Source organism: Calypte anna, chromosome 23, assembly GCF_003957555.1.
Source record: "Calypte anna isolate BGI_N300 chromosome 23, bCalAnn1_v1.p, whole genome shotgun sequence".
NCBI classification, from domain to species: Eukaryota; Metazoa; Chordata; class Aves; order Apodiformes; family Trochilidae; genus Calypte; species Calypte anna.
The window spans coordinates 4,002,493-4,029,694 of record NC_044268.1 but is presented as its reverse complement, the minus strand read 5'-3'; the positions used below and the strand labels follow the sequence as shown (position 1 = coordinate 4,029,694).

Genomic DNA, 27,202 nt, shown 5'->3' with positions numbered 1-27,202 from the left:
GACAGACATATGAAGTACTTGGAAACTGCTCACTGACAAAGGTTCAAGTGCCTAGAGCATGGTCTTGGCATTTACACAAACCCTGTGGACTTCACCAACTGTGCCTAAAAGCTCCACTATTATTTCAAGAGCAAATAAACTAAACACCACATGAGCATAAACTTCTCAATAAGGAATCTGTTAATGCACTGAGATCTGCCAGCACATCATGTTTGCCACACTGAGGGCATCCATTTTAACTACACTAGTTACTGAATGGGTGAAAGCAATTAAGAGCATTCTTCCAAAAATGAGAGGAAACTCCAAAGAACCTGCCCAATGCAGTCTAGCTGAGACACAAATTAAAAGCAACACAAAGTTAATGTGGAAAAACAAGTAATTACCATTTAATTGATTTAGACACATTCTTCCAGTTTTTCTCAGCTTATAAGAAATAACTCAGCTTTCCATAGGCAACCCATGGTCCTCAACAGTAAATTGCAGTAGAAAAGTGTACATAATACCAGGGACATGTGAAAAAGCAGCAGAGAATGTAAGTATGATTCTCCCAACACTCCTAGAACTGCCAAAGGCACTACCAGTTTCATGAGAGTGTTTCCAGCTGTCACATTTGTGTTCTGAAAGATTCTTTGCTGAACAGATCCCAGAGTGAAAAGGAAGCACCAGAACACAGCACTAACTGCATCCAGAGAAAAAGGGAACTCCAGGGGAAAATAAAAGCACAGCAGAGGGAGCAGAACAGACAGCAGAGACCAAAGCCTGGAATTCAGTGAAACCAAACAAAACGTGCTTGCCAGGGTAGGGCACTAAAAGCTCTTGCAGTGAGTACATGGCTCCAGCTTCTATTTGACTTCACTTGCTGGAAGCAAGCAAGGGGACAGATGCTTCTTCAGTACCAACTGTGGTTCTTCAATCCACTGAGATTAAGAATTCTCTTAATTACAGTCTAAACAGGATCTCTGCTAGGTACAGAAATGCAAATTGTGCCTATTTTACTAAAGCACTGATCCCAAGTTTCTCTGTTTTGTAGTCTTACACTTCTTAGAGACCCAAGTGCTCCCAAAGACAGGAGATCCCAGACCCAGGCACTTGTCAGCACTGTCTCACGCTTGCAGCATAAGAGTTTTCTGAGGAGAAGGCACAGGTCCCTGTTCTTCAGTGCTCCCAGGCAAGAGGAAGGTAGAAGCAGATGCTTGGCCAAAACCAGACAAATTAAAAAGCCTCCACTCTCACACTGCTAAAACACAGGAGCATTTGCATCAGGATCCACCTAGGTGGAGAACAGTGCTTTCTGCAGAAGGTTATGGGCCCCTTCACAGATACTTCATAAATCCTATCTCCAAGCCTCCCCTCCTTGTTGGGAGTGAAGCATCCACAGGAAGCAACTGGAAAACAAGTCTGGATTGCTCTTCCACTGCAGAACCAAGAGGAAGCTGAAATGTTCAGTATTGTAATGGATTCACTTAGGCTGGAGGTGGAGATTTTCTTCCAAAGCATTTTGAAGAACAAGTATCTTGGAAAGACTTTCATAAGGAAGAAAAAAGAGAAAAAAAAGTAAAAGAGATGTTGTTGAGAATGCAGAGAAGAAAAAAGGGGTTGCTTGTAGTAAGCCACAATATTTGGCAAGCAGTACACTTGCTTTCTGACCAAGGAGTAGGAATCAGCTGAAGATTTAAAGAGATGAAAAGAATCTGGAACTGAACAGGAAAAATCTGGCAACATCCCAAATCTAAAGCTTTTTAAGATGCTATGTCAAAGCACAAACATTTGCCAGACGTACAGAGGGAAGCTTAGCAAATCCTGAAAATCAAAACTTGTGTGAAAGATCCACTTTGTCACAGCTGCTGGTACAATCAGTAACAGGAATCAAAGAGAAGTGAAATGCTTGTCTTGGGCACTTGGTCTGACCTTTGGGTTGCTGGTTAAGCACACAGCACTAAGTGGATTTTTTTTTTTTTTTCTTTAAAGAGGTGTGAAATTTTCCACATGGGAACCAAAAGCCCCAGCTTTGTTGTGACTATAAGCTACAGAGAGGGGACATTTTTTTGCCCCATGTGTTTACCTAGGACACAAGCCAGAATGTCACTGCTGGTGCTGGGTCCTCAAAATCCCATTCTTAAGGCCACAGCAAGTCTGCACTGATGTGAAAGTGAAGAATTACTTTTTGGTTCTGCAAAGCCTCTAACCAGCTCAAAACACTTTGTAGAAATATTTCTTATGACATAGGTATTTTATTTAGTGCTTGCTACTCATAACTACATCACTCAGGGGAGAGTGGCTGGTGTGGGCAAGGAGTCTACACTAGATGGGTTGGACTTATTTCCCTCCTTCATGTCACACTTGGTTAGTTTTCCTCTCTATGTGCAGGAAACACACCACTCAATCCAAACTTCCTCTTACACTTGAGAAGCATCCATGTACAGTCTCATGCCAGAACACCAGCAGACAGTTTGCTGGCAGGACTGGTCCACATTTCTACTGCTAAAATCTTACCGGTATTTGCTGGATTTCTCCTGTGTTGGTGATGATCTGCTGCATGACTTGCATGGTCTGCCCAGTTCCACTCTGAGCCTGCTGGGTCTGTCCTTGAGGCTGGGCCTGCACTATCTGTACCTGCTGGCCTTCTCCAACCTGCATGGTCACGGGGGTGCTCTGCATTCAGAACGGGGAGAAGGACCAAGCCAGGACTGAACACGGGTGAAACAGCCACAAGATACAGAGACTGTAACAGACAGACTGCTTCCTACACCCACTGCTACGTGTTGATGCTGAAATCAGCACAGGGGGAATCCAGGACCTAGATGACCCTTGTTTCTAAGGTATCTGAGCACCTGGTCATGACCAGAAAACACATTTCTATGTGATTCTTAACTGTTCTGAGCAGTAAGAGCAGGGTTCTGCAAGACATTAGGCACGGGTGAGTTGCTGGTGTCACGGGTGGTGGGGACACTGCTGGTGGCTCACCTGCCCCTGCTGTGGCTGGGCAATGATGATCTGTCCTGGCTGGATGGTGGTTGTGGAGGTAGTGGTCTGCTGTCCCTGCTGCTGTCCCTGCACCTGCACTGCTGCAGGTTGCTGTGCAAGGGTGAAATAATACTGCACAGGCTCAGCTGGGGTGACAGCCTGGCGCACCTCCTCCTGCAGCACAGAGAAGAGACAGGTAAACAGGGAGGAAAGAGGTCAACACCCAAACACCCCAACCCCAGCTGGAACACCACCACCACCCCGCCAAGAAGCATGCTCCATGGGAAAGTATCTGAAGTACTTTGTTCCTAACAGTTTAAGTAAATGTGAAATGACAAACCCAAACGGGTTTCCTCATTTATTCAGCTACAGGGAAATAAAACCCATTTCCAATGCCCTAGGTGGAATAATGTAGTCACCAATTTCATTATGAAAAACAAATGAGGAAAATTACCCTAGCTGAAAAGCAGGCGACTCTGCATCAGTGAATTCCATCATCACCAGTTATCTTAACAGAGTTATCTTAACAAATGTACCAGGAAGACCTACAAAGCCTCATCTGCCACCAAACCCCTCTTAGCCTATGTGCCCAACACAAACTTCACTCTAGCTCTGATGTTAAACCCCTGGGAACAGAAGCCACAGATGTGATGCATACTGTCGTGCTTGTGTTTGTTTATTTATTTAAATCCAGCTTTTCCAGAACTAAACAGCCTGATTCTGCTGGTGGCAGGAATATCTCAACAGTGTGAAGCAGCAAAAGGCTCTGCTCTAGCTCACTGTCAGCAGCACAGGCTCTGACACTGCTGTTTCATTTTCTCCAAGCCTGTCTTTAGGAGAGAAAAGCCTCTTCTGATTAACAATATTTCAGGCAAAGAAGTGGATTTTCAGAGATTATGTTAAGTGGCAAGCTGTTAGGACTCAAGAATCAAAATTCTGCAGCACCCCAGAGGGAGCAGTTTGATCTTGCACCTTATGGAAGATGCAGCTCACCAGATGTTCACCCCATGGCAGAAGGCGTAAACAATCCTCTCCCAGCCACCTCGAGTTCACAGCTGAGAGTGTAGGATGTTTACACGTGCTACAACATGGTGGATTCCAACTCACACGAGTCTGCTCGACTCCCCTGAGTTACACTGCTCATGGATTACCTTCAGTGCATCCAGCTGGACAGGAAAAGAAAGATTCACATTAAACAAGATCACTGTTGTCTAGATGGGCATCAGGCTGGAGTATGGGAGCCCTTCAGGTTAGATGCTGGTGGCTCAGAGGGACAGCAACTAAAGAAAACACTGATTATTGGGAGGTTTCTCACTAGCCTACCAGAAAATTACCCCCAAGGACGAAGCTGTTCACAGTTGGATGTCATCAAGAAGGGACTTTTGAGCCTGGCTCTCAGAACAAACATCAGCACTATCCCACAGCACTGCAATTAAACTCTTACTGCACTTCCTACACATGGTAGTTGCTACTCACTCCACCAAATCCTTTGGGAGAGGGATCAATAACAAGTAAAATATCTATTCAAGAGGAGATGGCTGCAGTTAACCATAACACTGCACACACAGAAGAGCTGCAGTGGTTTCTGTACAGCCCAGACCTTGGATGTTATTTCTAGAACCCTCTAGTCCTCAGTTCTTAGCTGATCCTGAAACAATTACAGCAGCTGAGTACTTCTGTATCTATTCCAGGTTAAGTTGTGTTTGCTACAGGCAAACCAGGATTTAAATACAAATCTGCTTGAACTGGGTTACATCGTTTGCCATCTTTTATTTTCAAGCCCCAGCTCTGGTTACCAGAGCAACAAAACAGTCATGGTTCCATTCCCAGCTCTTCCACGTAACCAAAACTAACTTGTCAAACAGTGGTAGAGATAAAATACAGATTGTACCCCCAGCCAAGAAGTGCAGGCTGTCAGCCTCCAGGCAGCCACTTTGCAACACTGCTCAACCAAAGGAGTATTTTCCTCTGCAGTGTCCTAACCTACCTTTTGCTCAGGCAGTCAGCTCTCCATCAAACTTCTCCTGCCCCAAGAAGCATTTCTAGTGATCCTGCAGTGTTCACAGGCAGTGGATGTACCAGCAAGAGACAGATTTCTAAAGCCTATTTCAAATCAAAAACCATCAGGGTTTCACTGCTGATGCTGTGCAACCCGAAAGACATAGCTCTGGTGTGATGGATCATCACAAGTGAAAGGAGCATCCTGTGTGCATGGAACACACCTCAAATTCTTCACTGGATTACAGAACTTGAATGTCCTGTCATCAGAATACTCTGATGTGAACTGAAAGGTTCCCACAAGGAAAAGATATGGACAGTGTTCTCCTTCCCAAACACTGAGAACTTCTGAAAATAGTACTACACAGCAGAATAACTGAATGAGGCACTTAAAAGAACAGAATGGCTCCATCTGGGACTCCTGGAGGTGCTGTGGGAGGTGCAGCATTATCCCCACAGCTGCTCCCCAGGAGAAGGGCACTGATGGCAGCCCTGACACCAGACCTGCCAGCACCTTCTCATGAGGAGATCAACTTCCAAGCACCAAAGCACCAACCTTCTAGGTAAAGGTCAGAAATGAGCCTACCAGGTGCTGGATCTGTTTCTCTGTGCATTTAAGGCATCAAGATTGAGCTTCCACCCAACCTCATGGCATTTTCAGCCCCATCTCAAACACAGAGGGCAAGAAGTGCTCTGTTCAACAGGAGCCTGTTGAGTTTCAGAGGAGTGCAGCAGCCTGCTGCTGTAAACATCCGACTGAAAGCTCCTTCCAGCACCTTCCAGCTTCCAGTCAAGGATGTTTACAGTAGCACTGACTGCCCCAAAGGAGGCAGGGGAGGGGACTCTGAAGCAAAGAAGCTTCTTTCTCCTGTTACAAGTCAAAGAATGCAGACTCAGCACACTCTCTTAATGTTTTTTTATCACTGCCAACATTTGGCATCAGAGCTATTCAGTGATGGTTTTGCCAATTCAATCAGACTTCTGTCAATCTCCACTCAAGCTCTAGTTCCATAAGGAAATTCACTGTAAATAAACATGCAAGAGTGGCAGACACAAACCTTGTGTTTAAATCTGTATTGTTTTATCACCTCTCTTTTAATTAGGAAATGATATCACTCCAAGGAAAGGGCAGACACCAAGGCAATCATCATGTCTCACCTGGCGCTTTGGAGGCTTCAGCTCATCTCTTGGAACAATATCAATCAGAAAGTCAAACTGATCAAACTTGGTAATTGCCATGGCAATGTCATTCCTCTGCAGAAAAAAAAAAAAAAAAAAAAAATTTTTCAGCTTTAGAAGTGTTTTTGTCACTGGATAAGTTAGAGCTTTTTAGTTTTAACTGTAAAAAAGTCTACAGTTTAGTCTGGAACTACTTAAAAAAAAAAAAAAAGGCTATTATTGAGAGCCTCCCACTACAGAAAAACCAGCAATCTGGTCTGGAGGAGGTATTTTGGTTTTAATCTATACATTTACCAAAACAAACTAACATCTACAAGTTTAGATTAGAACTGCTACTCCACAGAAATCAGCCAGAAGTTCAAGAGCTACAGTCTTTAGAGCAGGTCAGAGGTAGCTCACAGCTGCAGCTTTGTTTTTTGTTGGGTTTTGTTCATTTGTTTTACTGTTTGTTTGGGGGGTTTTCTGAACACAAACTAAGAAAAAAGCATTTCAGTTCCAGTGGCCACCATGCTTTTTCCAGAGGCCTGTAGCAATAAACACAGGTACTAAAGTTCCTGTCTACAAAACATGCCACATGGTATTGTGGCAACAAAGCTGGAGAGCTCCTGAAGGAGGGAGCAGCTCCATTACCTGCAGAGTCCTGCGCTTGTTGTCTTCTGTGTGGATCCAGGCTCTCAGGGTCAGTTCTGTTATGAATATCTGAGCTGCCTTGGCAAACAACACAGGGGCTTCAGCACTGATCATCTGCAATTCAATTCACACTTTGTGTTTAAAGTTCACCATCAGTATTCTAACACTGCAAAGGAGTGGCTGTCACTCTATGGTGTTGATCCCATCTGAGAAGCTGCACTGCTCACCAGGGAACCTGGGGGAGTTTCCGCATCAGAACATGGGTCTGAGAGTCCTAAGAGTCACCTGCCTCAGGTTCAGGGCAGTGTTACCAGTACTGGGCACCTAAAACCTGTCTCAGAACTCAGATGTCAGCTCTGTATTGTGCTGGATAAGGGTTGGTGACATCAGCTCACATTCCTCTAGGGGCTGCCAACCAGCAGCTTCTCCGGGCAGTGCCCTGGCACCTCCAGAAACAATTTGGAAACTGAAGAGGACAGGGCTAGGGCTCATTTTAAGGCTGGTCCTCACTTTATAGTTGTAACATGCACAGAATCTGCAATGAATGCTGAAGCTGCAAAGGAGGTTTGTAGGCATGAGGAAAGGCTGCCTCACCAAATTCCTCTTCCTTAAAAAGTATCTAGTCCAGTTTTACTCAGATTAAGCAGTTTCACCATTAGCTGCCTTGGCTTTAACACTTACTCCCCAGCACAACCTTCTTGTTCTATAACCTGCCAGACAAGCCAGAGCCTTCCCTCTGCCCCTTGCCCTGCCTGAAAATCTCATCTTCCCCTTCTTCATCAAAAATCTGGCACTTGTTCAGCTCAGACACTGACCTGGGACCTCCTGGCTCCTTCCCCTGCCAGGCTGAATGAATGGCTCCCTTGTGCAGGAAGGCAAACACACACCTTTCCAGGGTCTCATTTAAATGTTAAAGGTTGTGCTAACAGAAGGATGGTGTCACATTGAGAAAAACAAGAAGAAAGTGCAAACTATTATCTTGTCCCTCAGGAGTTAAGTGTTTTGACAGTTTTCCAACTTAAAAACCAAAGGGAGACTGGAGCAGGACAGGAGTAAAACCCTGCAGGTGATTCCCTTCTCCTTTCCTTTATGTCAGTAAGTTTTGATGAGTCAGTTCACGTGTTCTCATCATCAGTCAGGTGTCAAGGGTTCAGCTCAAATACTGAATTATTACTTCTTTTTGTTTTACCATAAAGCTTGAAACAGTGCAGCACACATTGAAGAGATACCACTCTTCATACTAAACACTCTCTAGCTTTGAGAGAGAAACAAGGAGGAAAAATGAGGAAAGAGAGTTGAGGACTAGAAAACACAGGGAACACAAAGAATTATACATTAGACTGGTATTTACCAGAAAAAAAGCAAAACTGGACAAGTCTTGAGCAAAGATCCTACATGATTTTGTTTTCCCAGCTCAGTTCAATGGTACAAGGCCAGCTAATACTGTGCTGAGGGCAACTGTTGAAATGTGCTTTAAAATAACAATATATTATGATAAGTAATGAACTGCAAGGAATTACAGCTACAGTATCCACCAAAAGGGTTATAAATACTTAAGAACAAACCCATGAGAGTACCTTCACATCTTCATCTAGCTTCATTATCTTCTTAATACGAGCCAGAGGGAGTTCTTGAACTCTGAAGTCTTTCTGCAGAGAGATGCACATTTAAAAGACTCTTTACTGATACTTATTTGAAAACACAGGTAAGATAAGATGTTAAATCAGGCCTGTGCTGTCAGAACTCAACTGCCTAAAATGAGATTTATAAAAATAACTCATTTTCTGTGAGCTTCCTCTCAGGCCCACCAATTCTTAGCTACTTTTCTGTATTTTATAATGGTAATTCTAGTTAAATCTCCTATCAGACACTTGTATCTACTATTTCACCTCAAAGTTGAAGCCATTCTGCAGAACAGAGTGTTTCTAATGTCACACATTTCTGCATCTATTTATATTTGAGGCAACTAATTCAATTAGCTGTCTCAGGACCCAGAAACCATTGGAATTTACAGAAAGTCACAAGAGAAAATGAAGGCAAACAAGAGCTGGATGGGGCCACAGGATGAAATCCTCTTTGCTTTATTTGTACTTCCCTGTTGCCCAATACCAATTTTGGTTTTAAAAAGCCTGGAAGAATCTTGGTTAAAAAAAAGAAAAGATCTCTTCTATTCCTGTTTTTAGATGGATTTCTTCCCATTTCCCAGCAAAGAGAACTGTTGACTCAACGTGGAGTAAGGTTGGTTTAGAAGAGCTCCTGGGGTCAGTGAGCTGAGGTTCCCTACAAACTGTGGTCTCCTTCTCTGAAGATGGAAAGAGGAATAATAATACAAATAAATAAAAATACATTGTATTGGTATGGGAAGCCTCTTAAAAAGGGAGAAAGGCTGAGGGTACACACACTTGCATCAGGAACACAGAATCCCTACCCATAAGGGGCTGCTAAAGAAACCACTTCTTAACAAAAATGTCACAGAAAATAAAAGGAAACTCATTTCTCTGGGGAAGAAAGCACTGCAAGACTTGTTAGAGAAACAAAAGAGGGGAAAAATGCTGAAAATGCTCTTTTCTATTGAAGCAAAACCCAGAGGTTGTGCGTGGTCCAGCCCACAGGCCAGCAGGGAGCATTTTTGTTCATTTAGTTATTAAAAAAATATATTTAGCTACATTATTTTATATTTGCATAGATTAAAACCCAACCCTGTGCCTTCATTCTGTACAAAAACCTGAATGGGGTGTTCCTGGAAACACAGAGCTGCAAATTGGAATTCATTTGAGGGATGGGCAATTCCTTGCAAGGAGTGTCCAGGGCTGCTGCATCCTGCTGGTGAACACTTGGAAGGATTTGGGGCAATGGGAGAAGAGGGCAGCAGGGCTGGGACCTGTGCCTGGACACACAGTGTGCTCAGGATAGCATTTTGTAACTTTTTTTAAAAAGCTCTTTCCTTTTTAACAAGCTTTGGGAGCTCTGAGCAAGCCTTAAAGGAAGATAAGGGCAAAACTTCTAATTTGTAAAACTTTCCAACAGTCTTCAGTACATTAACTTCTGTGAACAGCATAACTGCAAGTAGACATGCATGAGTACAACACTATTAACATCTTTAGAAAGGAGAGACAGTGGGAAAATAAGAAAAAAATTCAAGCTTCTTTACTCCTTTAAGGCAGACAGGCAAATGCCACATAAATCAAAATTAATACGTGGGTACCATGGTGAAGGGAAGCATGACCAGTCCTGGCTACTGCCCAGCAGAACAAGCTTCAGACAACCAATTCTTCATCTTTTCTTTTTTCCAAATTAGGTCTCAATGTTTTCACAGGCCTCTGCTAACTCACTGTGGAACTGAAAGGCTGGTTTCAGCCTGGTCCTGTTCCTGATTTCTCCAAGCCCAGGCTACAGCCCTTCCTGTGATACAGGGCAGAGCAGAGGGAGCTCTGGGTTGTTCTTCTCAAGCAGCTCCCTTGTTTTTTTCCCCCTGAATTCCAGATACTAGTGGCACAAGACAAACACATAAACCCAGGCAGGCAGAACAGCCCCAAAAAGCAGGGAACCAAAGCAGGCTTTTCATCCAGCAGCTGCTCCACCCTCTGCTCTGCAGTACATGCAGAGGAGCTATAAGTTTACTTACATGCACATCCAGAGGAGCACTTTCCATGACATGAAATCCATTTCAGGATTTGATTGCTCAAGGGACAACTGCACAGGAATGTTTTGCAGCTATCCCTTTTCCTTTCCAGCTCCCTTCACTGTCCTCAGTTAAATTTTCAATGACTTACTAGCTTGCAATGCAATAAATAGATTCACAACACCAGTTAAAAATGAAGCTGCTGGTACTCGATAAGCTGCAGAATGAAAACCCTTTCATGTGGAGATGAAGACAAACTACAGCTCTGGAACACAAGAATTCACTGTGCTGAAAGAGGAAAGTAATTAATTCTGGTTATGCATACAAATTTCTACATCTGTTTCTTTAATCAACTATCTGCACACAAGCTGAAAAAAGCAGCTTATCTTCAGGCTGGTGGATTGGGGTTTTCATTTTGAACAGCCTGTCTTCAACTGGAGTTCTTTTGTTTTCAGCTCCATTCAAAGCAGGGGAGTTGTGCTTTCAGGAGGACTGTATCACAGTAATCTATCAATCTCTCTTGAAAAGTCATTTTTTATTATATGCCCTTGTTCTCAGGCACATCTCTTTTGGGGATGGAAAAAAAATAGAAGCCACTTAGTAAAAATCTTCTTCTCAGCCCATGCATCTTTTTTTTTTTTTTTTAATCAAATGTCTTTAAATTAATAAAGCATGTGGTAACGATGTACTTGGCATTCAAGAGATCTTCAAAATTCCTGGCTTGTCAAATGAGAGTGCTCTGAAAGAGGGCACAACAGCTCTGTGCAGAAGTCTAAAACCCTAAATTTCATTCACAAAACTGTAACTGTCTGCAGCAGCCAGGTGTCTGAATTCATGAAGGGGGAAAAAGATGAAGTGATATTTTTAACAGTAACACCTTGCTGTGGCTTATCATAGAATTGGCTGGGTTGGAAGGGACCTCAGAGATCATCAAGTCCAACCCTTGATCCACTCCCCCCGTGGTTCCCAGCCCATGGCACTCAGTGCCACATCCAGGCTCTTTGGAAAGATCTCCAGACACGGAGAATCCACTACTTCCCTGGGCAGCCCATTCCAATGCCTGATCACCCTCTCCAGAAAGAAATTCTTTCGAATCTCCAACCTAAACCTCCCCTGGCACAACTTGAGACCCTGCCCTCTTGTCTTGCTGAGAGTTGCCTGGGAAAAGAGCCCAACCCCCCCCTGGCTCCAACCTCCTTTCAGGGAGTTGGAGAGAGCGATGAGGTCTCCCCTGAGCCTCCTCTTCTCCAGCCTCAACACCCCCAGCTCCCTCAGCCTCTCCTCACAGGATCTGTGCTGGATCCCTTCACAGCCTCCTTGCTCTTCTCTGGACCTGCTCCAGCACCTCAATCTCCTTCCTGAGCTGAGGGGCCCAGAACTGGACACAGGACTCAAGCTGTGGCCTCACCAGGGCTGAGCACAGGGGCAGAATCCCTTCCCTGGACCTGCTGGCCACGCTGTTCCTGACACAGCCCAGGATGCCATTGGCCTTCTTGGCCACCTGGGCACACTGCTGGCTCCTGTTCAGCTTCCTGGCAATCCAGACTCCCAGGTCCCTTTCTGCCACTCTGTGCCCAGCCTGGAGCTCCCCATGGGGTTGTTGTGGCCAAAGTGCAGGACCCGGCACTTGGAATGTTGAACCTCATCCCATTGGGATCATCCCAACTCTCCAGTCTGTCCAGGTCCCTCTGCAGAGCCCTCCTGCCTTCCAGCTGATCCACACTCCCCCCCAGCTTGGTGTCATCTGTGAATTTGCTGATGACACTTGTCACAGAATTTGAGTAGTAGTTAAACAGTCCACAGAGTACAATGTGAATATATTCTCAAATCCTTCAACCTTCTGCTAGCTACAACAGCTTATGGCAGCTATGCTTACACCTGTAGCTGTTTTAAAATCACTTCCCTTTCCTCTCTAAACCAAAGGTAATTCCTCTGCAATTCTCTAGAAAGCATCCACAGTCATCATTTAGCCTGCTGTATCTACTTTGAAGTTGAACCAACCTTTGAACCAACTTTATCTTCTTGTTTAGTCCAGAGAGAGCTGAAGGTCTGCCCATCACATCTCACTGCACTATGAATCAGCTGCCTTCAAGTTATATCTCAACTCCTGGCAGCTGCAGCCAAGTCTGCCTTGAATCCTTCCCCAGCTCTTTAGGCCCCCTTGCAGTGTGTAAACAGCCAACTCGATTGGATCCCAGAAGCAGAAGGAAGGTGTTGAAGCTGAGGTTTATCTTTTTCCCAGGCACTTGTCAGTGCCAGCTCCCCAGACACAAGGCTGAGGCACTCACCACTGTCAGGTTCCGAATCTCCTCCATGACTCGGGGCCAGAAGGACTGAAGGCTCTGCTGGGCATCACTGCTGCTGGCTGTGCCAAAGCCACCATCTGTGGACATCCTGGTGGCTGGGAGAGACAAAACCAAGAGTCAGCAAGGGCAAGAGGGAGCGAGGCAGGAGGTGAGGGCTCTCAGAGATTCTCTGCAAGTCCCAGGAATACAGGAAGGGAAGGGGCCAGCCCTTCCAGCTCTGGAAAACTGTCAAAATAAAGATATGTCAGGTCCAGGGCTCCCAGCAACAATGCAGAGATACTCACAGCCTCTGGAGTGGTTGCTTTTAAATTTTATTTATTTGTCCAAAGATCAAAAAAGAACACAAGGAAAACAGCTGAAAGCAAAAATAAGTCTTCTGATTTCCCTGTTAGAGCTCTGCCTTTTCCCAAGGAGTTACAAAACACTGATGCCCAGCCACAGCTCACACTCCAGTGTGTGCCCATTATATGACTTTTTTCCTTGCTTGTTGCAGCCAACAGTGCAAGACGTGGCAACAAACCCCCTACCCCAAGCTGAAACATCATTCTGAGCCCAACATTATTTCTAACAATAATTACAGTTGCCCCTGTGCCTATTTGAAAGGTGTCAGTTTTGTGGCTCTACACTTACCTTTTATCTTTGGGTATAATCAGCCAGAGAAATTAACAGTCTGCATAGTGCAGAATGCCAAAAGCACAAAGTAAGATTAAAAATCCAAATCTGTTAATTGAAAACAATTTTTCTGTCTGTCATTTAGTGTTCTGCAACTGCAGATGTCAGGCAGTCAGTCACTGTTACACTGGATGTGGCCTGTGGTTTCATTCAGACTTGTGTCTTGCAAATGGTTTTCCTTACAGCACGGCCCAGCAGTCATCAGGAACTTATAAAGTGAAAACAAAGGGACAATAACTGGGTTCAGAGTTCCCCTTATAACCCCATGCTGCAGGGAGGATGGTGAGGAGGTGAGGACAGGCAGCACTGATCAACCCTGTCCTGGGGTGACCGAGGTGCTGCCAACCCAGGTGGCACTGCCAGGGTGCACCCCAAGGTCCAGCTGGCACAATTCCTTCCCCCCCATATCCCCTGGATCAAGTCCTGCCTTTTTGTCAAGGAACTCTTAAGCCAGCTCGACTGAATATAAAAATGAAGTCAGACACCCAACTCTGGGATCCCTTGGAACACCAGGACCAGCCCTGCTGCCTTCCCCTGAGCGTGTGGCAGGATTCCCAACAGGGATCACAGCCTGGAAGGAGAGGGGAGATGTCCCAGACACACACAGACAGACACACAGACAGACACACACAGACAGCACCTGCTCAGACCCAACCTGGCGGGATGGGACATGGTGCTTCCCATCAGCTGGAAGCACCTTGGTGGCTTCTGGAGTGAAGGAAGAGGAGGAAAGCTGTGAGTTACCAACCTGAAAAGCTCCCAGGTCACCCAAAGCAGCTTTGAAGTTTCCATGGGTGACAGACCCAGAGACACACACCACACACAAACAATAAATCTCTGTGTCTCTCCACTTACAGTCAGAGGGAAACTGGACTATGTTTTCCACAGGGAAAGCTCAAAATACACAGGGACACTTGTGTGTCACCATGTGATGGAAAAAAGACAGCAGAGCAGATTTAGCTCTGCCACAGACACCCACAACCCCTGTTTGCCTCAAGGGTGACTTCAGTCCCTCCTCAAGCCACCAGGAAGCACCACAACACCCTACAAGACACCAAAAGACTGAGAGGAGGCAGTGGCCACTTGCCAGTCTTTTCAAAACCTCCCATTCCAAAGCAACAAGGATCTGGAAAATCTTATTAACAGATCAAAGCAATCAACAGTCAGACAATCAGACTGTCCCCTCCTGCAGCCCACCCTTCCCAGGGCTGACTCTGAGGGGTTGTACTTCTCTTTCATCAGCTGAGAAGGGGACACAGGGGGCATGGGAAGAGCCAAAGGGGATTTTGACAGGGTTTGACAAAAAGGAGGTCAGAGGATGGGATTTTCAGTCTCAAAGCAAGAGTTGGGAGACAGGAAGAACTCCAGGTAAGGGACCTGTGGGAATAAGTGACAGGTTACTTGTCACTGTTCAACATCTTTCCACATTGTAATATTATCTGCCTAAAACTTAAGATAGTTCAAGTATTTAGAAGAAAATACAGAGAGATAAATATTCTAATGGAAGACTTAAACTGGCATTTGATTCTCCCTCCCTTGATCTGCACTGTCAGACAGACAAAAAATAGTTTAGGCACATAAATAAAAGCTAATCCTTGAAATCTGCTCTGTACTGGCAATATTTCAACACTAACACCAGACAGGGTCTTTTCTGTAACGGGAGATGCAGTTCATCTTGAAGATGAGCCAAATCACATTAAGGTTGTTTTTTAAAAAATACAAATTACGTGCATTCAACCCACTTAAATGCTGTACTGGAATATAATGCTCTACATAACCCTAAGATACAACAGGTTAAAGAAAGAGGAAAAAAGCTAATGGAGCAGAGAGGAAGAAAACTCCACCAGCACCACTTTACCCCCTGCTGCATGCCAAAGCCAATGCCTTGCATTATATTCCTCTGTGGTATTCACCCAGATTTCAAGAAGAGCTAGAAATGGTTTACTCCAGTCATCTATAATTTAAAAAGTCCTGTCAGTGAATACAAAACAATTCCTGTCTTCAAGGTAAACATCAGACTGATTTCAGAATGTAAAATTAACAGGCTCAACCCGGGGCAACTGCTGCTTTAAGTAACTCACTGGGATAATTGGTAGGAAATGGAGTAACAGTAGAAAAGAGTCACCAGTAGGCTGATTTTCAGAAAAGAATGAAATCACTACAAACTCCAAAATAAAAGCCTAAGTAGGCTAAAACTGTTGAGAACATTACTGAAGTAATTTCTTCCCATTAAAATCCAGATACAGGAGCAGTGCTGGAGGTGCTTGCAAGCATTAGAGAAGGAAAAGAGAAAAACCCAATGTCATGCAAACCTGCAGCGTGTGCTCTGGAGACAAACTGTACTGAGCAAACCATTCCTGGGCAATTAGGTAAGTTCCTTCATCCAAGGGGAAGCTGTTTTCTCTGCTTTTAAGAATGCCTCCTACCAGAATTGGTGCCAAAGAACAGAAAAAGATAAGCCCACCAAAGCCAACAGAGAGCCAAGTTCCTCTGATTTCACATTATCTGTGTCTAAACCTGTTTGTCCTTTTTGATATGCAGTTTGCAGGGGAAACTGCATAATTAGAGCTTCATTATACTTCCAATTTTTCTTTTTGAAAGATTTCCTCCACGAGCCTCTGGAGAAGGTGAGAGATGCTCTGAGGATCCCCATGCTCCCATGAGGCAGGGCATGGCCACTCCAAAGTTATAAAGCAGAAGGTGGATGCTCCAGCACCAGCTTGTCACTGACTATCAGGAGCTCAGCTCCATCTCCCTGTCACCTGGCTGCCACAAAGCACGTCCCCAGGAGAGGGAACCTGCTGACTGCAGCAATGCTCCATCTCCCTGCAACTCCCTGCAAGGAGCTGGACAAGCACCCTGCAACTCCTGCTCTGCACAAAACTTACTGAACAAAAGCTGTGGTCTCACTGGTGTGCCCCAAGCTGCAGCAGAACAAAGCAGGGTGCCCTTGGATCAGAACCACCAGGCTGAGTGCCAGCTGCCTGTGACGTCCAAACAGGGCTACAAGGAGATGGTCTTGCAGGAGAACCTAAGGTGAGGAGGTTCACCTGCAGGTAAGACACGACACGGCCGTGCTGCTGGGCTGGACACAGGGAAGTAAAACCAAGCAACCCCCCCTCCAAAAAAATACAGCAAGGAAAAAGGGCATAAGGACAGGAGAGACTGGGATACACCTGCTCCACCACAGCCAGCCCATTCCACACAGCTTGGGATATGCTCCATGAAGGTGAACATTTTGTTTTCAGACTTAAAGGAAGAAGAAACCAAAGGCCAAAAAGCTGAGGCCAACGCACAAAATGCCTGGAGGTGATTACAGGGCAGATTAACAAACACATCCCAAGAACCACCACATCAACACTTGGCAATTAGAGCTTTTCTGCTCACCAGAGCAGAACACCTTCTACAAACATTAAACTTAAAAAGTCCTGTGGCAGCTGACAAACACTTAAGAGCTTCATTTCAGAGCTCACAAAGCAAGCATGAAGACATCACTCATGTCAGTGGGTGGGCTTTTTTGTTGCTTGTTAATTTGTTGTTGGGGATTTTTTAAGATTTGTTTTTTGTTTTTAAACAGATGCTTGTTGGTGCTCTCTCTTTAATGCCCTGGGATGGGGGAAGCAGCCAAATGAAGCTGTCTCCCCCTGGATGCCCACCATCTACATGCTTGAGCAAGAACCTGCTATTGAAAACACCAGCTACAGAATAACCACAAATAAAACCAAGACCTCTGATCTTCCAGTTCCAGCTGATGCAGGTACCCAGAACTCTTCAGCTGGAAAACCAAGAGCCAGGAACAGCCCAGCAGAGCCAGGAGATCAGCAGCTGCCAGGCACAGCCAAGTGAGCTTGGGAAAAGGGACTGGGGAACAACCTCCCCCCCACCAAGGGTCATGTCACAGCTTCTGACGTGCCCACTTTTAAATTAATCCCAAGCTGGCCTGACTAAGAAGTCAGCCAAACAAAACCAGCTGGGTGGAGAGCAGCTCTAAATGAAATTTATCCAAATATCTGAAGGGATATGCAAATGGTGGATACCAGGGGGAAGTGCTGGAAAGCCTTGAGGCTCTCAATGAAAGGGAATAACTCAGCAGCATCATCAAGTGCCACAGACCCTGGTGATATCAGAAATGTCAGATTCTTTGCATACAGTACAGTCACATTCCCATGACTTACATTAGGGGAAAGAGCCCGTTTTACACAGCATTGTGTCACAAGCATCTTCCATCCAAATGTCTTGGAAAGATGGATAAATCTGAAGTAAGTTAGAGGCTAAAAAGAAATTACAACAGAAGCTGTCGACATTTTGCCTCAGTGTCCTTGGAGCAGAGCTACAAAGAAGGGTAACACACAAATATTTCTGAAAACTACCAATGCACAACCAAATTTCCCCTCCCAGATTCTCCCAGCATGCAAATACAGATTTACCACATCCACAGCATTTGAAGACATCCAAACACCCCACTCTCAACTATTCTTAAGGTGCTGTTACTTTTACAACATCCACTATCCCACAAGACTCACAAGCTAATTCCTGGAAGAGTGTTAAAGAAGTGCAGTTCCTCTTTTAAAAAAGTCAAACAGGCCCCTTCCAACCACAACCATTCTGATTCTGTGATACCATCCTTACTAGCAAGGAGTAAAAGTTGATGCTGTAGCACCTAGCACAAAACTCTGGATGCCTGAAGAATTAAAAATAGATCTGTAGAGCTGAAAAGTGAATGTTTAAAATAAATACTAATCCCAGCATTCTGTGATACTTCCAGTCTGATGAGCTAACTCTCAAAAGTGTAGTGTTCTGTTTTGGGAGCCTGTCCCTTGATTTAAAAGTAAAATGTGCAGAGCCACACTTGCATATCTACAGAATGAGCTCTGTGTAGCAATAAGTGCCAGACACCTGATCCTGCCAGAATCAGAAGGAACAATCTAGCAACCAAGAACTAGTTTCACAAGAAGAATAAATAAAGGGCCTATATGAATTTAGTAACAGTGCTGGAAACACAAGCAGAGGAGGAGGGGAAGTCACACACCAGCACGATGCTGCTCTCATTCCTTCCATTAGTGCAGTCTGAGGTACCAGAAAGAGCAAAACCAGAACATACACAGCTTGAAGTGAACTACAACAGAAACCTTTGGTCCCATCAGCTCTCAGAATGGCTGAAGCCACACTGAAAGGCTGGCTCCATGCTGCAGACCAACAGCACTTGTTTTGCAGGGCATTATGCCCCGTGCTATCTTATTCTAAAACAAACCTTTGATAAGACACATTAATGCCCCAAAATTGCTTCCAGAGAGATTGTACCTAGAGGTACTGTACATTTTCTTTAAGAGCTGTTCAAATAAACACAGATATTTTCAGCCAAGCCTCCTTTCATGCAATACGATCAGATTTAGTTCCAATACAGTTTAAAATTAGAAAGAGTTTCACTAGACAGAGGCTAAGAAGCACATGGGCAGATCATGACTGGAAATACAGAAGTGCTCATAAAGTGCAGCCAAAAATTACTTGTACTTCTTAATTGGGTTTGAGATCAAGGGTTTCTTCTTCTACCTTAATATTAAAGCCCTGGACTTGCTGCTGTATCTGTTTTCTGCATCTCCCATTCACCAAAGCTCTAGAGGTGCTCAGAAAAGCAATGAGAGCTCCTCAGGCTTGCCAAGGGAACTCACCTGACTCCTGACAGTGTGAAGGAGGTCTGACTGTGGTCACCAGAGCACAGCCTGACACAACCACCACTGTACCACCCCCCACAGAGGGTTTCCCAGCTGGGGAACAAGGCACAGCCTTTCCCATTTCCATCAAAGCCCTACACAAACCTTGTCCCCACATTTCTGACCCCATGAAGAACCAGCAGCTGCCACCAGTGGCAAGAGCTGAACACACAAAGTTTGAAAGCTCTTCTACAAAAATAAGATGTGGCAGATGGAAAAACCACTGCTGATCTGTGTGCCTGGCCCTGCTGAAGCAAGAGGCACAACGAGTGGCAGCACGCAGGGATCCAGGGTTACAACACACCAGAAAAAACAGTGAAGAAGCTCCCTGGGAATGGGGCTTGGAAAGAGCCAGGCTGGCTCGTGCTCCCACAGCTGCACGTGCCAAACACCTTCCAAAAGGAGGAGTCACTGCAAGGTACATCCAGCTGGGACTCCTATCCAGCTCTGGTTTCTCAACAGGACAGCACAGGAAAGGCTTTGCCTATAAAACATCACCCAGTGCTGGGGAGAGGAGGGAATGCACCACATTTAAATTATGCAATGTTTTTTCTTGACATAATATCAGCTTTGAACAAAAGCCAATACTCCAGATTATTATAAAAAGGAAGCAGGAACACTTTAAAAATGAAACATGATCAACTACACAAGCCATAACATCACATATACAAGACATTCATTTCAGCACATCACAGAAGTAACAACACTGCTGTTATTAAACCATAAAAACCTCTACCATACAGGCAACAATATTAATAAAGTTGAGCTAAAGTACAGGGCCAAATCAGGAGACTTTAACCTTACCACTAGATCTATTCACCCAGAAGATTTGAGAACTCTCTTCCATTTCTGGAAGACAGTGCTGTAAAATCCAAGGCAGCCTTTCAGGAATGAGGAAAGGTGATGATCCCAAACTGAGGAAGGTCTGAAGTTCTGCTCTTGATGATAATGTGACCTTTCAACTTTTTAAAGACAATTTAAAGGGTCTTTCAGCAAAACCAATGTAACTCAAAACACCAGCACTTCCTTCCAATGTGCTATTCTAAGAAACTTTTGCAATTCCTCAGCTTTATTTTTATCTGTTCCCTCTCATGGTGTGCTGGACACACAACCCTCCAAGCACAGAGCCAGCAACACAAGTGGTTGGTTTCAGCTGACAGCAGAATCATTCCAAGCTGTTGGGTAAGGTGTGTATTTGCAGATTTCTCTTGTTTTGAGTAAATTAAACCTGAAGGTGATGGCCAGGCTAGCTAAAGGCTGCACTGAATTACCTACCAAGATGATACGGAGTACTTATTGCTAAAGGGTTTTAAGAGAAGGCTGCAAAACAGTGTTTAGGTTGAGTTCACCTCAGGGTAGAAAAAATAAAAAAGATGACTTCTTCTGGTGCTTTCTAGCCTATTTTCCTATGAATATTTAGCAGTAGATTATCTTGAAAGCACTGTTTGAACTGAACACCAGCTCCCCACTAGTGCCAATGCCTTCCTTCTGTGTTCACTCAGGCAAGGCACAGCACTAACCCATTCCACCAATCTCTGATTTAAGCCCCAATCAGTTGCTAAGTCAGAGGGATCTGGATTAAAGCTTCCAACAACACAGACAACTCCTCAAACCCACGCAGTTTGGTTTCAGTAGCTGGCAGGGCCAGCTCTGCACCACTCCCCTTGCTGAGCTGCTGGGTCACAGGCACAGCCCTGACTCCCACTCTCCCCCCAGTACCTGGGGCAGGAATTCTGCTCCTCCCTTCTCCCATCCCAGGACATTTGGCAGCCCTGGGGGAAGAGCTGCCTCTCCACTACCCACTCAAGAGGGAGAGTGAGCAGCAGAGCTGATCTCAGTTCCTCTGGAGGGGACAGGGACAGAGTAACCACCCCCCTTGACTCATGCAAAGCAGAAATTGGGCTGATAACCTTCCTGATAGGGAGCTGGTTATAGAGTTACAGCCCTGATCCAGCAGGCAGCTGCATCCAGGGAGCAGGGAATATCCCATAGCATGGACCTGCAGTGAAAGGGTTTCACTGAGCAGAGAAGCACCCAGCAAAACTGGGTTGGGTTTCATACCTTAATACTGAAGACTGTGACCCAGCAGTGAGAGGCAATTCCCAGGGCAGGGAATGGGATGTTGGAGTCGTGGGCAGGCAACTGGCAGCTGGCTTGACTCCTTCAGGAGAAAAAAGATAAATAATCAGGAATGATGCCTACTTGCAATGGACTGAGTACCCAACAGCACTGCTAAAAGTCCTTTGTCCAGTCAAACAAACAAACAAAAAAAGGGCTATGAATATTACAGCACCACAAAGAAACCATCACAGGGCTTTTTTTTTTTTTTTAAAAGGTAAAGGAAACAAAATCTGTCTGTATTGGTTAATTAAGTTTCTATTCTTCTTTGAATGAGGCAGCACAAGGCTCACACTTGGCATTTGGTGTTCCAACAGTTAAACATTACCAAACAGTGACTCTCTGCACTGCAATTTTGGCAGGCAGGCACAGAGAGCAAGAAGTAGAGGGAGAAAATTCCCAGACAAATAACAACAGAGCTGCCTCTCCACCTCCTAAACTAAACACCAGAAGGGGAAAAGCTCCTTGAAGTAAAGCACCTTCAAGACAGTCAACTCTACTGCAAAGAACAAACAGCTGGCAGGTCCCAAAACAACACTGCATGTTGTCTGCTTCACCTTATAAACTTAGCATAAAACTGATGTTATGCACTGCAGCTATGTAAATCTTAAAGAAATGACAAGCTACACACTTCATAACTTATCTCCTAGTTCTGCTATACATATGATTTTACTCCCTTGCCTTTTAACAGAAGCCTTAACAAAGATAAAAAGAAAAAAACAGTGTGATCCTGTATGATAAACATGCAAATCTACACCCTCCTGGGTCACCTTCATTGAATGAAAAAAGAGAACTGGAAGTGACCTGTTCTGGTTTGCCAGGAAGTGACAAAATAGCACAGCAAGATATAAACTGACAATGGATGAAAATCCCCCCGTGAGATCTTGGCCTGTAGAAAATCTCAAGCTTTTCAGAGCAAACCCTCCAAAAAATGATCTTCCTGCAACTCCTGGGAAGCTTTGGCAGGCATCCTGAGGTCTGATCTTGCTGTCAGTGTCCCTTGTAAGAGCTGATGCAGTTTTTGACCCCCTGAAACATAAGGTAAACTGTCTGCTTTATCAAATCATAGTTTAAGTGAGCAACCATATCAATTTAATTCATTTACAGCATGGGTGGGTGGCTAAACCCTGAAATTAGGAAACTGCTCTGTGTGCCCACACTATCAGAATACAGGTATCACACTACATTACATAAATACAAGATCACAGTCTGATTAAACCATGAAAAAAACCCTAACCAAACCCAAATACAGTGGCTGGAAAGGTGACCTCCTGCAGCACATCTTCCTCCTCCTCCTCTTCCTCCTCACAGCCACTGAGGTGCTCAACCCAGGGACAAGGATTTCCCACAATAAACTTTTCCTTTACACCTTCTGCCCACTCAGTTGGTACAAAAAACAAGCCTGGAAAAGTCCCTGAAAGCAAAAAGATGATCTCGTTTCCTGAGGGCACACAACAAACTTCACTGAATGGCCTAAAAGGGACCCAAGGTGCTGAAGGAAAAAAAAAAAAAAAAAAGCCAGGACCTGATACAATATGTTAATAAATCCCTTTACAGTGCTACCAAAAGCTTTTAGGTTTTTTTGCTGCTCTTGACCTAAAAAGACCAAGCAGCACCTATTGTGACACAGCTACAACCTCTTGCAAGCTTCAGCAGTGAAATCTGATAAACAGGGGGTGTACCCAGCTCTCCTGCAGGATTTCTCCTCTCGTTCCACAGTAGCTGCAGATTCCACCACCCCCCACAGCTGAACCCAGCCTCCTCCCAAGGTAAAAAATCTTCAACTGCTTCATTTTTGGTTTTGCCTGGAGATGCTATAAATGACCTTCAGAGTCCCAGTGAATGCCCTGCTCCTGGCTGGCAGCCTGCTGCAGGAGCTGCTGCTGCTCCAACACACCGGAGCAGGCACCATTATTAATGGATGACCTCAGGTGACGTTTCCCATCCTGCAACCTTCTCGGGTTGAAACCAGGAGGAACACCAGACACGAGACCACAGAACTCTGAATAAGCTTTGCCTGAGACCAGGCGATGCCATTCACCAGTTTTAATTTCATTTAAAGCACCCACAGTAGTCCCTGAAGGTGGAAACCATTCCGAGACCTCTCAGGTTGGAGTTCAACCCCAATGCAGAGAGCAGGGCCTCACTTTTCTGACACCCCTACAAAAAGAAGTTGTATAACTACCTACTTTCAAGGGCAACAATTAGCAATGAGGAAAAAAAAAGGAAAAAGAAGGGTAAGGACAATAGTGAGAATGCTGAGTGGTGTCACTCAGCTCACCCCAGGGAAGGGGGGGACAGGACAAGCCCCGTTCAGCATCTCTGGTAGGAAAAGAAGGAATGTCTGCAATGTGATTCAACTCCTCACTGAGAACTAACTTCAACTCTCATCTCTAAACTATTCCCTGTGTCCTCCATGCCCTCACCCATTGGGACCAGCTTCATTTTTCCACTTTGATTCTCTTTTTTTTTTTTTTTTTTTTTTTTTTTTCAGTCCAAAGGGCTGTAAACAAACTTTGTCCTTCATTCTGGAAACTCGGAGCTGTGGTATTTCAAGGTCACTGGTGCTGACGAGCGAAGGCCCAGCTCCAGCCCCGATGGTGAGAGCCTCACGGGAGCCCGGTCCGGCCCGAGTTCGGGTGTCACCGGGAGACCCGACAGAACCCTCGAGGCTGCAAACTTCTCACCCTGTCCCTGTGCCCGCCGGGCTCCTGGTGCCGGTGACCTTCAGTGCTGGTTTGCCAAGAAAACGGGGAAACAAAGCGCAGCTCACACTTGTCAGGAGTTGTGCCGGCACTCCGGGGGTTCGGCTGCTGCTCAGGAACCGCGGTTCTGTTCGCTGCCCACGGGCCCGTTCCCCCCGGCCCGGCACCCCGCGACAAGGGCATCCCGAGGATGGGGCAGGCGCTGCCATTTTGTGTGTGTGTGTGTCCCCGATCTCCCGGTTACCGGCCGGGGGCAGGGCGCGGTCCCGCGGTGCCCGCAGCCGTACCCGCCGCTCCGGGGGTTCAGCCCCGGAACACCGCCGCCGCCATTCCCCGGGACACAACCGCCACCCCCCGGGCTGCCTCTGGAAGGCGGTGCCTTCCCCTCACCCCGCTCCATGCCGGGATGTCCCGAGGCCGGCCGGGCAGTCCCCACCAACGGGTCCCGCTCCCCGGTCACCGGGCCGCAGCCGCCCCCCGCCCCGACCCAGCGCGGCTCCGGCCGCCGCGATCCACTTACCGGGCCGCGGCCGCCGCAGAGCCCTCTCTCCGGCCGGGAGGAGGCCGCGGCGGGGGTCTGCGGTCCCGGTCCCCGCCCGCCATCCCTTTGTCTTTGAGCTGACCCCTGCCTGCCGGGACTCCGCGTCCCCGCCGGACCGGGACCGCGGCCCCTTTAACAGCCGCCGCTCACCCTACCCTGCTGCAGGCGCTGGCCCCGCCCCGCCCGCGCCCATTGGCTGCGCGCCGCCGAGGGGAGGCGCGGCCCCGCCCTCCCATTGGCCGCCGCCGTCAGCGCAACCTCCCCGTCCGCTTCCTGTTTGAAAGTTACCTTGAGAGGCGGCGCAGGGGTCAGAGCGGCGGCCGCGGCGCCGGCCCCGCCCCCCGGGCTCCCATTGGCCGCTGCCTCCCGTTCAAATCAACGGGATGGGCGGGGAAAGCTGGGAGGGGGAGGCGAGGGAGCGGCTGCTGATTGGCCCGCGCTATTGTCACTCACAGCGCCGGCCCCGCCCCCTCCCCCGCGTCATGCGGCGCCCAGCGGGGCGGCAGCACGTGCGGCGGGCGGTATCGCGACAGGCGGTATCGCGACAGGCGGTATCGCGACAGGCGGTATCGCGACAGGCGGTATCGCGACAGGCGGTATCGCGACAGGCGGTATCGCGACAGGCGGTATCGCGACAGGCGGTATCGCGACAGGGGGTGTGGTGACCACAGCAACCGCAAGGCGGGGCTGCAGCACGCTCGGGGCCGGGCCGTTCCGGTGCCTCCCGGGGCTCCCCCGCCCTCGCTCGGTGCCGGTTCTCCTGCTGTGTTCCCCGGTGGGGTTTGCAGTGAACCGGGACGGGACTGGGAGCGGTTCGGGAGCCCCGCTGAGTCTCGGATTGCGGACTCGGGCAGGAGGGAGCAATGAGCAGACACCTTCCTGGTGACTTACACTGAAAAATGGTGAAAACGGGTCTTAAAAATAATAAAAAACCCAAGTGCCGGTGCTGTGCTCTGAGCTCCCGGGGGGTGTTTGTCACCCCCGCGGGGAACGGGACCTTCCCGGGGCAGAGGGGACACCCAAGGGGTGACACAACCCACGAGTGGGAGCCCCAGAACACCAGGAATGGTTTCGCAGAGGGAAGGGGCTGTCCCTGCTCCAGCTCACCCAGGCACCGGGGGATCAGCCCGAGGGGCTCCAAGCTCAAGGCAATGCTTTGTACATTGACCAAAATTGCCGGTTTCAGCCCCAAACCTGTCCCCAGTCCTCCAGGCAGTTTGAGCCCACAGAACAAGGACACAAAGCCCCAGGAGGTGACGATGGGACCCGTGCTGTGACCTGACCCGGCTGTCACCACTGAGCTGGGACAGGGAAGTTCTGACTGGTACCAGAACGTTGGATCGACTGGAAGCAGAGACCCAGCTGGGGCAGCCTGGTCCCCAGACGTCACCTGATGTAAGGAGGGCACAGATGCCCCAGAAAATATTAATAATTGTGCAGAGAAAAACGAGAAAAACACCTCAAAGGTGACACCAAGAGGCTCCTCCCAGACGTGGCCAGCGCTCTGCTTTCTTTGGTAGCCAACCTGCAGCTTGTCCGAGCTCTGAGTTTGGAGCCAACCCCGGGACACGGCTCGGGCACCACGAGGCATCAGCTGTCCCCGTGTCCCCCTGCCTGACCCAGCCCCCCAGTTCCTCACGATGCAGCTGAAGGAGCCGAATGCAGCCCAGCCCAGCTCAGAACCGATCGACACTGCAGAGCTTCCCCGGTTACCGGGGGCATTTCTGACACTTTCTCTCCTCAGGAGACCCCACTCACACACCGGCATCTCCAAACCTCCGGGGTTCATGTCCCTCACTATTCCCCCACAGCTCCACCTGAGTCCCGGCCCTCCTCCCGCCACGCGTGGGGGCAGACTCGTGTTTGTGTAGACCCCACAGACCCCTCAAATAACGGCACCGACACCGAAACGCAGCTCTCCCGGGGCCTGACACACCGGGCCCGCCGCCGCCTGCCCGGGAGAGGCCTGAGCGCTCGGTTCTTCCCCACGGCCGGCGGGTCCCATGCCCGGCCCCGCACAGCCCCCGCTCCCTCCCGCCGGACCCTCCCGGTTGCCCCCGGCTGAGGGAACCGGCCCGGTCTCCAGTCCTCTCCCGGGTCCGCACTCCGGTGGCCAATCAGCGCGCAGCTCGCATCGCCCGCCTCCCCCGGCGCGGGCCAATCAGCGGGCGCGGTGCGGCTCTGCCAATGGGAGCGGAGCCGTTGGGAGGAGGGGGGAAACCCCTCGGGCCGCCCCCGCCCCGCGCCCCCTCACGGGCCGCCGACTCCCCCCGCCCCGCCGCGCTCCCTCCCCTCATCCCCCCCCGCACTCACCGGGGAGGCCGGAGCCGCGATCTCCTCCGCCTTCTCCCGGCGCCCGCGCTGCCCCCGGCCCGACCGGCGGGAGGCGGGAAGGAGGGGGAGGGGGAGGCCGGAGCAGAGCGAGCGCCCAGCGGCCGAGAAACAAGATGGCGGCGGGGCCGTGAGGCGGCGGGCGGAGGCTCCGCCCCTTTTCCCCTGCGCTGCCGCACGGAGCAAGCGCATGACCCGCGCGAGATCTCGCGAGATCTCCGCTCCGGAGAGGCAGAGGGGGATCGGGGGTTGGCGGGAAGGGGAACGGAACCGAGCGGAACCGAACGGGACCGAACCGGAGCGGAACTGGGGCACCTCTGGGCTTGGCCTGAGCGGGCCCTGTGCTCCGGCAGGGCTGAGAGGGCCGGCGAGGGGCAGGGACCCCCGGCCTGGCTCCTGAGTGACGCTGCTGCCGGTGCCGCCGC

The 27,202-nt window shown here is 48.0% G+C and overlaps 1 protein-coding gene across 7 annotated transcripts in view; it reads right to left on the bottom strand.

The window, feature by feature from the left end:
- NFYC (nuclear transcription factor Y subunit gamma) overlaps positions 1–26,919 on the bottom strand; it is a 29,656-nt gene extending 2,737 nt beyond the window's left edge. For 2 of the 7 annotated variants that reach the window (XM_030464216.1, XM_030464217.1), the window contains exons 1-8: positions 26,760–26,919; positions 21,144–21,243; positions 12,682–12,794; positions 8,349–8,420; positions 6,772–6,885; positions 6,121–6,216; positions 2,965–3,138; positions 2,494–2,652 (exon numbers count right to left, since the gene is read on the bottom strand). In XM_030464216.1, the coding sequence (XP_030320076.1) occupies positions 2,494–2,652; positions 2,965–3,138; positions 6,121–6,216; positions 6,772–6,885; positions 8,349–8,420; positions 12,682–12,786 (720 nt within the window). In that variant the 5' untranslated portion in view covers positions 12,787–12,794; positions 21,144–21,243; positions 26,760–26,919. Of the gene's footprint in view, positions 1–2,493; positions 2,653–2,964; positions 3,139–6,120; positions 6,217–6,771; positions 6,886–8,348; positions 8,421–12,681; positions 12,795–21,143; positions 21,244–24,425; positions 24,564–26,759 lie in introns of those variants that run through there. The other 5 variants (XM_030464212.1, XM_030464214.1, XM_030464215.1 and 2 more) reach the window with 4 other exon arrangements.
- Between the last annotated feature and the right edge of the window lie 283 nt (positions 26,920–27,202).